The sequence below is a fragment of the Leguminivora glycinivorella genome, chromosome 11 (assembly GCF_023078275.1).
Source record: "Leguminivora glycinivorella isolate SPB_JAAS2020 chromosome 11, LegGlyc_1.1, whole genome shotgun sequence".
NCBI classification, from domain to species: Eukaryota; Metazoa; Arthropoda; class Insecta; order Lepidoptera; family Tortricidae; genus Leguminivora; species Leguminivora glycinivorella.
In genome coordinates this window covers 4,942,599-4,955,754 of record NC_062981.1, presented here as the reverse complement: position 1 = coordinate 4,955,754, position 13,156 = coordinate 4,942,599, and the positions used below count along the sequence as shown (strand labels likewise).

The 13,156-nt window shown below is 37.3% G+C and overlaps 1 protein-coding gene across 1 annotated transcript in view; it reads right to left on the bottom strand.

The window, feature by feature from the left end:
• LOC125231311 (dorsal root ganglia homeobox protein) overlaps positions 1–13,156 on the bottom strand; it is a 118,850-nt gene that overhangs the window by 104,179 nt on the left and 1,515 nt on the right. Inside the window, exon 2 of the mRNA XM_048136752.1 lies at positions 11,208–11,405. Coding sequence (XP_047992709.1) covers positions 11,208–11,405 — 198 coding nt within the window. The remainder of the gene's footprint in view (positions 1–11,207; positions 11,406–13,156) is intronic.

Here is a 13,156-nt window from a genome sequence, read left to right as displayed (position 1 = left end):
TTATATCCATGCAAAATAACCCGATTTTTCGTGTCTATTAACACAAAAAATAATTAGGTAACGATTTGTACATTTTATCTACGGTAATTTGTAAACCAATATGTGTAGTCCACAAAATAGTTCTTTTTTAAATATTTACTGTCGAAATTCGTACGAATTAGTTTGAATTTAATTTTATCTCTTCTCTGTCAATCAAAATGCAAATGTAATCGAGCTACGCATACCTTCGCCACATGATTTAGCTCTATTCATCAATATAAATGACGTAAGCGACAATATTTTCCATATCATACACGTCCTTTACACAACCCCCACAAGTAATATGCTGCGTCAGATTCACCAAGCCCAAAAGATCCTACTCAACATAACCAGTATAAGGTACAAGGAGTATGACACTATCAGAGAAACAAGCCCGGGTTCAGAGAACTAGGTACATGTATGCCACTTGCACCAGGTGGGCACCACGGTGCTCTTCTTCATTTCAAAATAATCAATTGACGGGTTCCCTACGATCCTAATCCGGAGCCTAGTGGGTCTAAGGTGAAATCTGGCCCTGCCAGCCTAGCTGAGGTGACAATTGTTGACGTAACGTGGCAGTCGAAACGCAACTATCTCTGTCACGCCACTACAGAAGAAAATAGTAGAGAAGAGGGATAGTTAAAGCTGTAATACGCTTACGAAGCGTAAGCGATTTTGACGTTGACTAGGTACTTTATAATGAAGATATGACGCTTGGGGCCACTTGCACCGATGAAAATGGTGGGTTAACCCTCCATTTTCGTCGGTGCAAGTGGCCCTTAGTGTTGGTTGTCTCGAGACGAATTCTCGGTAACGGATTGGAACAGCGAACCGTCGAGATCAATTACGAACAATTACTGTGACGCGGCGCAATTGAGCGCTATTTCTATTGAATAAACTTCGCATGCTGACCCTATTAATGCTCAATATTATATTGTTGCGTTCAGTTTCAGGAAGGATTTTGAGAAGTGTATGAACGAAGATTTCATTAACATTTCAACCGCTTATTATAAATGGGTAATTAAGGGTCGTAAAACTTTTTTTCAATAAAAGGCCTGCCGTGTTTTCCGCCACTTTGCAAACTGCTCTGCTTCTGTGTTTTTTGGCAATCATCTATGAAAAAATGCTAAAAACTAATAACCCGAATTTATAGGTAGGTACTTTAATTACAGACATACAGAACCATCTAGTTGGACTAGCCAAACTACCAAACTCTAAGCACGACCAATCTAATTACCCGAAGTAACATAACTCGCAGACTTATTATGTAAAGCCAGTTTAAAGTTGATATTAAAAGCCTCCGCGTTCGCTAACTCGATCCGTCTGGGGTGGGGGTTTATTCTGACTGGTTATGGGAATTATGGAAATGTGGTAAGTGTATGATAAAACTAATTTGTTGAATAAGCAGCTCACTGTATTTGTCACGTGCAAAGCATTCGGTTAAATAGTATTTGTATCATACATAAACAGAGTTGTATCCCGATTGTTGCAATTTTATTGGGTCCTATTATACCTAGCAAAATGTAATTCTTAAATATCCAAACGATCATGATAAGTTTACCAAACCAATGCTATCTATTTGTAGAAGAAAAACGAAGTACCTAAGTATTAATTAGATAAATAAATTTCAAGCTCGTAGATATGACGTTTTCCAAATGTAAATTAAGTACATATAACTTTAGCCGCCATTTTAGCTGATCTAATGAATCTTTTATTTTCACCTTATCACGACTGATAAGCTAACCTAATATTGAGCTACTATAATTATTATCTACACTTACAATGAGGTTAAAATAATCTTTATTTACATGAACATATTTACATAACATACATACATACAATCACGCCTGTATCCCATAAAGGGGTAGGCAGAACACGTGAAACTACTAAAGCTTCAGTGCCACTCTTGGCAAATAAGGGGTTGAAAGAAAACGAAACTGTGACATTGCAGTGACAGGTTACCAGCCTCTCGCCTACGCCACAATTTAACCCATAAAATATTTACATAATTATATAAGAAACTAAGATTAAACTTAAAAGCTAGCTAATGTCTAAAATAGGCCCTACAATTAGTATGTGATGCCTAAAATGAATCAGTATCGCACGCTTCAGGAATACCCTCATCGCATACCAATTATATGCAAGCTTCGAAACTAGGGGCCTTTTGTGAATACGATATTAGCAGCACAAAATTGAGTTGTTTGCGTGTCGTTAATATGCAGCAGCATGGCTTAGGTGTAGTGTGAAAATTTGACGTTACGTTATGTAGGTAAGTAAGAGGTATTTACATAATTATAAATATAAGGTAATACTAGGCAGCTGAGCGATGTCCAGCACACTTTCGTTGGTGACCCTATCTTTCCATGTTATGTCGAGTATACTCCGAAGACAGCGCATGTGGAAGGTGCTCCTAAAGCAGAGACGCTTGCGGTTGCTGGGCCATGTGCAGCGTATGGACAGTACTCGTTTGCCCAGACGGACTATGCTGTGCCAAATCGCATCAGGCAAGCGCAATGTAGGACGCCCACTCCTCCGCTTTAAGGACTGTGTAAAGCGCGATATGGTAGCTTTTAACATAGATTTTAACTCGTGGGAAGACCTAGCAGCAATACGCGTCGAGTGGAGGGCCAGCCTTTTAAGAGGTCGTGAAACCCATGACAGGTCCTGGTTTCAAAACTTAGCCCGAAAACGGGCAATAAGGCATAACGAGGATCGCGCTCGTGTAGAGATAGAGACTAATTCTAGTTTTATTTGTGACAGATGTGGTAGGTTATGCCGATCACGAATCGGGTTATATAGTCACAAGCGCCGCTGTCCCTAGATCTGAGACGCTGCTTGAATCATCTGTAAAGATGTACAAGGCCTGATGATGATGATGAAATATAAGGTACAGCGGGGCAAATCCCGACTGGGGGGCGATTGTGACTGATCCAATTTTTCCATTATTAAGTTTAGTTCCACATGTATCCACTGAACACGTGTGCCATATACCTATTAGGTTATCTGGTAGAGATCGCTCTTTAGCGATAAGACCGCCTGTTGTCTGCCTCTATTTATAATCATTTGTTTTGTCTCCACTGTATCTTTTGCCGAGGTGTCCCAATAAAGAGTATTCTATCTATCTATCTATAACCAGTGGGCACTCTAATTAATAATGCAAACATTGTGAAACATGTTAAAAAATTGGTCAGTTTCATTTGTCCCCTAGTCGAAATTGGCCCACTGTACCTTACTTATTTTACTGTCTTACATAGCCATAAAAAACGTTGTCGCCCCACCTAACTCTACTTATATAGTCGGTTATAGACTCGAAAGCCAATGATGATGCTGATGATAATGATAGACTCAATGTTTGCTGAAGAATCGGCCAATGTGGAAAAAATTAAGTCGGAAAACGGAGTCTGGCACTAAGCGCTATTTTTTTTGTGAGGCTACTGAAAAAGTGTGCGGTTGCCACGCACCTTTTTAATTGCCAGAACTCTTTTCAGATGTTATATGTATTGCCGTGATAATAATAAGCAGTATACCAGTGCACAGAAATGTTATTTTAAAATAACCCAATTTCTTGTTCTATTTAAAAAAAAAAGATCATTACGCTTAGTTAAGAATAAATAAATCAAAGCTTGTACTATGGGTGCTATGCGACGATATACATACTTAAATAGATAAATACATACTTATATACATAGAAAACATACATAAGTAAACATACTGTTGGTTGGCGCCTGATCAGATTCCAATATACGCATGCGGAACAACTTATTGCGTTGACTCGGAGATTGAGATGCGTCGTGAACTCGAGACGACCAATGCTGAGATATAATGAATGTAGTAATGCAGGGGGTGCTCGACCGAATGTCATAGCAGACCTTGGCACAGTATAATAAAGAGTACTATCGTACAGTATGGCCACTCCCGCTCCCCGCTGAAAGTGGCGCCCACCCCCTCTCGGTTACCTCACAGTTACCGCCTGTCAAAAACGCGAACAGTCGACCTGTCATATCTCACTCATACAAGCATGGTACGCGTTCACCTACACGAGCTTAGAATGTGTGCTAGGAACGCGCCTCTTTCATATATTTGATCGCCAGTGTCCAAGATGTGACCTTGGGCAGTTTTTAACGCAGCCATATTTTTTTTTTTCAAAATGGCCGACTTTTTTTGATTCTACATATTTAATATTTTGGTCATAAATCAAGATGCCTAGATTCAAATGAAACAAAGAGGATCAAGTATTATAGAGAGTTACTGTCAAAGTAAAATATGTAATCACAGTGCATAGATTGCCGTCTCTCGACACAAGCTTAAAACTTTTGAACCTCAGTTTTGACAAGTTGGGCCATATTGTTAGCTTGATATGTGTTAAAATGTCAAATATTAATATTCTAGCCGAGCGTCCCCCAAAGCCCCAAAGGTGTAACGCCATCTAGGCCACCGTACCTATTTCTATATGGTTCTGAGGTACGTTTTTAGGGTTCCGTACCAAAAAGGTACAACAGGAACCCTTATGGTGCGACTCTGTCCGTCTGTCTGTCCGTCTGTCACATTCCTAAATATCTCGAGAACTACTAATGCTATTAACTTGAAATTTGGAATAGTTGTGAACATTGTAAACCTCTACAAATAGAAAGTATAATTTTTTTAAATATATTAATTTTAATTGTAGAAAATGGCCAAAATGAAAGGGGGGCAAACTGTAAATTTCAAGTTACTAGGTCAAGTGGGGTATCGTTGGAAAGAGCTCAAATTGAACGTAAATAAGCTATTTTTTATATTTTTTTTGTTGTGGAAAAAAAATGAATTTTGAAGGAAAATGTAAAAAAAAATACCGTTCCCCCCCCCCTTATCTCCGAAGTTTACCAACGAAAAATTATGAAAATTTTAGTAAACATTGGTTTTATGCTAAATATTACAGGAAAAATATAATCGTGTTTGTATTTTGAATACTTTTTTTTTTATTCACAAAAAACTTTTCAGATTTTTACTTTTAATTTACCCACCCTTGCGGATGCACATCGTACTTCAAATTAATACGAGATGTTACGTAAACCATATTCTGTCCAATAAAGTAAAAACTGTTTAAATCGGTTAACATTATAAAGAATTATCCCTGAAAAACCAGGTCGCGCAAATTAGTTAGCAAATTGACCGGGAGATGGCGCTATACACAATAATACTCATTAGTGCCTATACTTTTGTCTTCTAGTCAAGTCATTAGAGTTATATGAAAATATGAGATTATTTTTACTAGGTAGTTTGAAAGAAAGTTTGTACGGAACCCTCGGTGGGCAAGTCCGACTCGCACTTGGCCGGTTTTTTTTCTTAGACTGTAGCTGTCAATATGGAGTTACATATGTCTTTGGAATGAATAAAAAAAAATCAAAATGCTACAAATGATAAAAAAACTGACCACATTTTTCATGGCAAAATCTTGCATATAAGTAATTACACTATTTGTCAGAATGTAATGTATAAACATTTACCCCCTTATTCATAAACGTACTCTAAAGTTATCAAGCCGATAAAGTTCGTTTGTCCCTTTCCGATGCATTAGTGTGATAGAAAAGGACAAATGAACTTTATAGGCTTTATACATAACTTTAGAGTACGTTTATGAATAAGGGGGTTTAATGTAATGTTGGCGCCTGATTAATTTCCAATGTACACATACGGAGCAATAATTGTTCTTTATTGCGGTAATATTGAGATGTGTGACGTCTAAGATGAGTATACACAGTGTAACAAAATATATACAAAATCTCTGGAACCATCATATTCTTATCTGTGTATATGCGAACCAGCGAATCGTGTCATCAGTTCCTCACACATGCACACAACCACAACTGTATGCTCAGTGAGCTACCAACTGCTACGTCCGTCGGCGGTGTGTCTATACTAATATTATAAATGGGAATGTGTGTGTTTGTTTGATTGTCCGTCTTTCACGGCAATACGGAGCGACGTATTGACGTGTTTTTTAAGTGGAGATAGTTGAAGGGATGGAGAGTGACATAGACTACTTTCGTCTCTTTCTAACCCCCCACTTCGCTAAAAGTGGGGTAGAAGTTTGTATGGAGTATTCCGTAATTTTAGAAATTAACGCAAGCGAAGCCGCCTTCAAAAGCTAGTATATTTTATATAGTACAATATGCTCTGAGTGCAAAATAATACATAGAATATGTACGGCAGTGGCAGTGGCGCCTTCATGATCACATTTCAATGCAGCGAATCGAGCGGTAATTGAAGTTTATTGCGTTACTTTACTGCCGATTGAGACTGTGACGTTAAAATTAATGACTGGAATTTAATATTCTACACATGAAGCGTGGGTATATTATACATCTCATGATCAATGACAAGAACATATTATAGATACGTTATTAGGGTTCCGTACCAAAAAGGTACAACAGGAACCCTTATGGTGCGACTCTGTCCGTCTGTCTGTCCGTCTGTCACATTGTTAAATATCTCGAGAACTACTTATGCTATCGATATGAAATTTGGAATAGTTATAAACATTGTAAACCTCTACAAGTTTAAAGTATTTTTTTTTTTAATTAATTAATATAAATGGTAGAAAATGGCCAAAATGAAAGGGGAGCAAACTGAAAATTTCAAGTAACTAGGTCAAGTGGGATATCGTTAGAAAGAGCTCAAATTGTACATATCAAAACTATTTTTTATAATTTTTTGGTTGTGGAAAAAAAATGTTTTTTGATGGAAAATGTAAAAAAAAATACCGTCCCCCCCCCCCCTTATCACCGAAGTTTACCAACATAAATTTATGAAATTTTCACCAAACATGGCTATTATAATGAATATTACAGGAAAAATAAAATCGTACACGTATCTTAAAAATTTTTTTATTTATTTATAAAAAACCTTTCAGATTTACATTTTCAATTTCAACACCCTTGCGGGTGTTTATTGTACCTGTATTTTTTAATAAAATAATAATGAAATTACCTGCTTTAATATAGAGGCAAAATGGTTAAAATCGGTTCACGCAATAAACAATTATTCCATAAAAACCATCTTCCATACTAGCTCGCGCGCATTAGTTTACTCAATTTGCCGATAGATGTCGCTGTACATTGAACGCTCATTTCCTACATCGCGTTTTTCCTGATATAATGAGGTCAGTTCAGGAGCGTCCTTGCGACATGTCGTAAGTCGTAAACTATTGAAGTCGAATAGTCTTGATTTTATTTGGACGTTGTCTAACAATAAAATTGTATATTAAAATATTACTTATTATGTGGGAAATTGAGTCTTGAGGGATTTAGTCAAATCTGTAGAGTTCTATGAATAACATTTTGATGATTCAACTATTGAAAGTTTGTACGGAACCCTCGGTGAGCGAGTCCGACTCGCACTTGACCGGTTTTTTTTTATATGTGGTGTGTACCTGTCACTTAAAATATTTGTAAGTACATATGTATTCTAAGTTCCCTTGAAAAGGTTAATATTAAGGTGGATGTGCGTAGGTACATGTATCGTTTTAGTACAAAATTACAAAAAACTAACATACTACGAGTATTTTTTAGAATAAATTTAACCAAAGAGAACGGAACTATTACAATGAACTATAATTTCTTTGCTTTGGTGGTGTTAATTTTAAAATATGCTAATAAATCAATCAATAAATGAACTATCACTATTATACATAACATACACTCTGGTACTGCTTCTAAACATTAAATTATGAATAAAATCCATTCAACATCCTTCTGTCTAAACTGAAACAGATATCATACACAAAAGAAAAAACGACAAGGCCCAGCCTGGAATCGAACCAGGGTCTTCAGCTTACGCGACTAACGTCCTTACCACTAGACCACCCGCCCGCCGCGAACCCGACGAAATGTCTCTAGAGCATGTTATCTCTGATAAGGCTAGGCGCCTTTGACAAACTCTAAGGGCCAGCAATGTGTGCTTGTACCTTCTATACGAATCCTCGAAATCATCTTCTATTCGTCGGGTACCACGGCGGGCGGGTGGTCTAGTGGTAAAGGCTCTGGTAAGAGTGGCTAGTGGTGGTGTGTTTGACGACCGGTCTGGCGCAGTCGGTAGTGACCCTGCCTGCTGCGCCACGGTCCCGGGTTCGAATCCCGGTAAGGGCATTTATTTGTGTGATGAGCACAGATATTTGATCCTGAGTCATGAATGTTTTCTATGTATATAAGTATTTATATATTATATATATCGTTGTCTGAGTACCCACAACACAAGCCTTCTTGAGCTTACCGTGGGCCTCAGTCAATCTGTGTAAGAATGTCCTATAATATTTATTATTTATTTATTATTTAAGATGTTAGCCGCGTAAGCTGAAGACCTGGGTTCGATTCCCGGCTCGGAGACCAGTGGGCCTTGTCGTTTTTTCTTTCGTGTATGACATCTATTTCAGTTTATCCATACTATCCATACTAATATTATAAATGGGAAAGTGTGTGTGTCTGTTTGTTTGTCCGTCTTTCACGGCAAAATGGAGCGACGAATTGACGTGATTTTTTAAGTGGAGATAGTTGAAAGGATGGAGAGTGACATAGGCTACTTTTTGTCTCTTTCTAACGCGAGCGAAGCCGTGGGAAAAAGCTAGTAATTTATATATAGTAGTGTGACTACTTGAAAAACAAAAAATCAAAAAAAAAAATTTGATTTGTTCCCTAGCTGTATCCTTCTATGTAATTTACTTTAATTTTTACATATCCTATAAATGTGCGAATTCCTCAAAAATACACACTGTGTAAGGAAAGCGGAAACTGACAGATTAGGCGGTATTCTAACCCCTTTTCCGTCGCGTCGGGGTTAAAATTGTAAGAAGTGCGAAGTGATTTGATGTGACTTGCTGACAACCATCTGAATAGGACACAGAACATAATTTAGATAGAAGAAACAAATTCATATATTTGTATAGGTGCCGAGCGTGTCAAATTTTGTATTGAAGTTGATTCTTGCCTGTAATTTTAAATATGTCTCAGGATTTTAACTATAAAACTCCCGTGAGACTCATACATATTTAAAAAAAAATATTTTAAGCGGGTTACTCACGTATTAAGTCGATATAGCGTTCGACATGTTTCGGTTCAATTTCGAGAACCTTTCTCAAGAGTAGCGACACCCCGCCTTTACATGTCGAGAGCGCGACGCATACTGCGGGCGCTTGCTCGGTGCGCGCGGCACATGTCGAACGCTATATCGACTTAATACGTGAGTAACCCGCTTAAAATATTTTTAAATATGTCTCAGGATCTTGATTGTTCATAATTTTTGTGTTGTTGCAATTGAATATCACGTAACGAGGCATTTTTTATGTTTTGGTTGACTTCAACTTACAAAAATTGACGCCCGAAAGCTGCAAGCTGCGAGTTAAGACGGACAACTCAGTGGATTTCACTTAGTTCATTTGACACGCTAAGTAGATACGTTTGCTTGATCTATGGTATATATATGACATCTGTGGAATAGGACTAAACTTTTACATTACTTTCGTACTAAATAAATTGACTACATCTTTAAAAAATAATCTGATTAGAATAGAACCGCCGGCATAACTTTGAATAAGTACCTACAATTATTATTTATTCAAATAATTCAAAATCCAGTAGGTAATACCGGCTTTCAACTGCAAATATTAGAGCAATTATTTATTTATTTTATTATAACGTTTATTTTTTTTACAATATCTACACATATAATGTACTTAAATATTAAGGATACTTGAAGCCATAGGTTGAAGCCATAAAAGCCATTACCGACCACGGAACCTTGAATTTGAAACTGTAACAACTCGCGATTAAGTCAGGTATGCGGTGAAAAAATAATTGTGCTAATTAAAATAAACTTTTGTATAAATGCGAATTAATGCCGTGATCAATCAAGCGATTAATTTTATGAATTTGCTGTAGGTAAGTTCAATTCTTTCATTTTCAGTCAATCATAATTATTACGTCCCTCGAGCAAAACATTACTGCAAGCGAAATGTACTGGCTTTAAATTAAATAAGGTTTCTTTATGTAGATAAAACCGGCCAAGAGCGTGTCGGGCCACGCTCAGTGTAGGGTTCCGTAGTTTTACATATTTTTCTCAAAAACTACTGAACCTATCAAGTTCAAAACAATTTTCCTAGAAAGTCTTTGTAAAGTTCTACTTTTGTGATTTTTTTCATATTTTTTAAACATATGGCTCAAAAGTTAGAGGGGGGGGACGCACTTTTTTTTCCTTTAGGAGCGATTATTTCCGAAAATATTAATATTATCTAAAAACGATCTTAGTAAACCCTTATTCATTTTTAAATACCTATCCAAAAATATATCACACGTTGGGGCTGGAATGAAAAAAAAAATCTGCCCCCACTTTACATGTAGGGGGGGTACCCTAATAAAATATTTTTTTCCATTTTTTATTTTTGCACTTTGTTGGCGTGATTAATATACATATTGGTACCAAATTTCAGCTTTCTAGTGCTAACGGTTACTGAGATTATCCGCGGACGGACGGACGGACGGACGGACAGACAGACAGACATGGCGAAACTATAAGGGTTCCTAGTTGACTACGGAACCCTAAAAATGATAATTGAAGATGAAAGAGATAGCTAGAGCAAAACACATTTTGAAAATATCCGTCGGGTTTGTAAACTTCGTCGGTTGATAAAATGTTCATATAGCCAGTATTGAAAACTAATTCAAATTAACAGTACTTACGCGTTTACAGTCCATGAGATTGTCAAAAAGATTTTTCCTTCGCTTACTTCAGAAGCGCTACGAAAGTTTCACGCGCGCGCGTAGCAGGTGCTACGCCGCCGTAGCCGCGTAGCACCCATTACCACTAGCTATTTGCCTACTTATGGTTGCGTGTTCTTGGGATAATATTTTTGTGTTATTCTATTCATTCTTTACATTCATTTAAATAAGCTATTGAATGTATCTATCGTCTTGTGTGAACCGGCTTATACAATTTTGATAAAATACCGACGGCATATCTTTGTCAAGAAAATGAAAAATTAGTAAACGTTTTTGAATGACACTGTATAAGTTGTTTCCATTGCTTCATATTAAATTAAAATATTTGAGACTCGGTAGCCATAACCTAAAAAAGTTTTCAAAACTTTCATCAAAAACCCAAAACTTGGTACCAAACCTTATCCAACCACAAATCGGACCTCGAAAACACCACAAACACATTACCTTATTAGCGTCTGAAAATATTTTGTCGTTTTGTGGGCGGGAGTGTTCCCGCCAACTCCGTACACACGCGGTCACCGCGCGTACATCCACTCCACGCGAGCGCTCGCGCCAGACTGAAACCGCCTTCGGCCGCGCAAACAAACCCCACCCGCCGACCCCCTCCCCACCCTCGCCCTGATTTAATAGCGAGCGCGGGCACTGATTCACTTAGCAGAACGCAACTACCGACTGCCTCCCTCTCTCTCGCGCATCTCTCGTCTCGCACACACCAGTCTAAAAAGTATAGGTAAGAGCGAGACGAAGCGCGTGACTCGATTTGCATGTGAGGCGGTCGCAAACTTTACGTCCTCGTTCGTTAAATTATTTATACGTTTGGAAATACTTTTAGCGGCCGAAAAGATTGCTTTAAAAGAGAATTAAGTGACCGTTGGGCGGATTAGGGCGGAGGAGTAATCGAGTTGCGTCTCTGATCACTCTAATTCGTCTAAGCAGCATTTTGTCGTGTTTTTAATCCCCTTTGTGTTAAGGACAAACTTCATTAGTCTTGGACTTGAATTGAGGAAAATGGAGAACTTAGTCAGAAAGTTCATTGTGAAGTTTCACAGCAACAATATACAATTTACCACTGATTAAACTGAATAGTAGACAGGTGCATATTTATGATAAATTGTATGCAGGCTCCGAATTTTCAACGTACGAGGTTAGCTTTTTTTCTTTTCGTTTGTTATAGTTTCCCACTTATGGGCAAGGGATAATATTTTCGAAAATTCTGAAAATAACAGATTTGTTTTGTAAGTGTAGTTAAATGTTATTACGATACGGTCGTCCCGTAGAAAAATATAGGTTTGACAAATTAAGAACCCACATACTTTGTATCTATAAACTTTATCGATAAAACATAGAGTGTTCCATCGAATTGAACTTTATTAAGTTCAAATACTTAAAACGAATCAAAATAGGCGCCGTACTTCGACACCCGACGTGAACTTGCGCAGCAATGAATAATTAATATGAAGATGTATAGGAGGACTAGTAACTTTAACGATGTCGTGTCCAAAATGGAAAAACGATTATTTAATTATATAAATTTAAATAGTTTTGTGTTTCGAGAGCCGAGACTTTTTTAGTTCAGAATTTAGAAGTAAAAACTGTTAAAAAAAAAAGATATTATAATATAAAAATTCACAGCATTTTGAGTATTCCATGGAAATAAATTCATTATTCAATTTGAATATTACCATCTTTAAATTTTGAGCCAGATTCAGGCGTCACAATTTGATATAGTTCAAAACTGGTTTTAATATTACTTTGACGGTTTTTTTGGTCACTTATTGAGATACTTTTTTCAAAGATAAATAAAATAAATAAAATAAATATTATAGGACATTCTTACACAGATTGACTGAGGCCCACGGTAAGCTCAAGAAGGCTTGTGTTGTGGGTACTCAGACAACGATATATATAATATATACATACTTATATACATAGGAAACATCCATGACTCAGGAACAAATATCTGTGCTCATCACACAAATAAATGCCCTTACCGGGATTCGAACCCGGGACCGCGGCGTAGCAGGCAGGGTCACTACCGACTGCGCCAGACCGGTCGTCAAAGAGCGCCAAAACGACAAAAATTATCAAAACCAGATTACATCCTTATCAAATTGTTAAAATTAAATGACACACACACACACACACAGATATTTGTGCCTGGATGCTTTCTATGTTTATAAGTATTTGTATATTATATTATACTAGCTTTTGCCCGCGGCTTCGCTCGCGTTAGAAAGAGACAAAAAGTAGCCTATGTCACTCTCCATCCCTTCAACTATCTCCACTTAAAAAATCACGTCAATTCGTCGTTTCGTTTTACCGTGAAAGACGGACAAACAAACAGACACACATACTTTCCCATTTATAATATTAAATAATATGGATTGTTCATA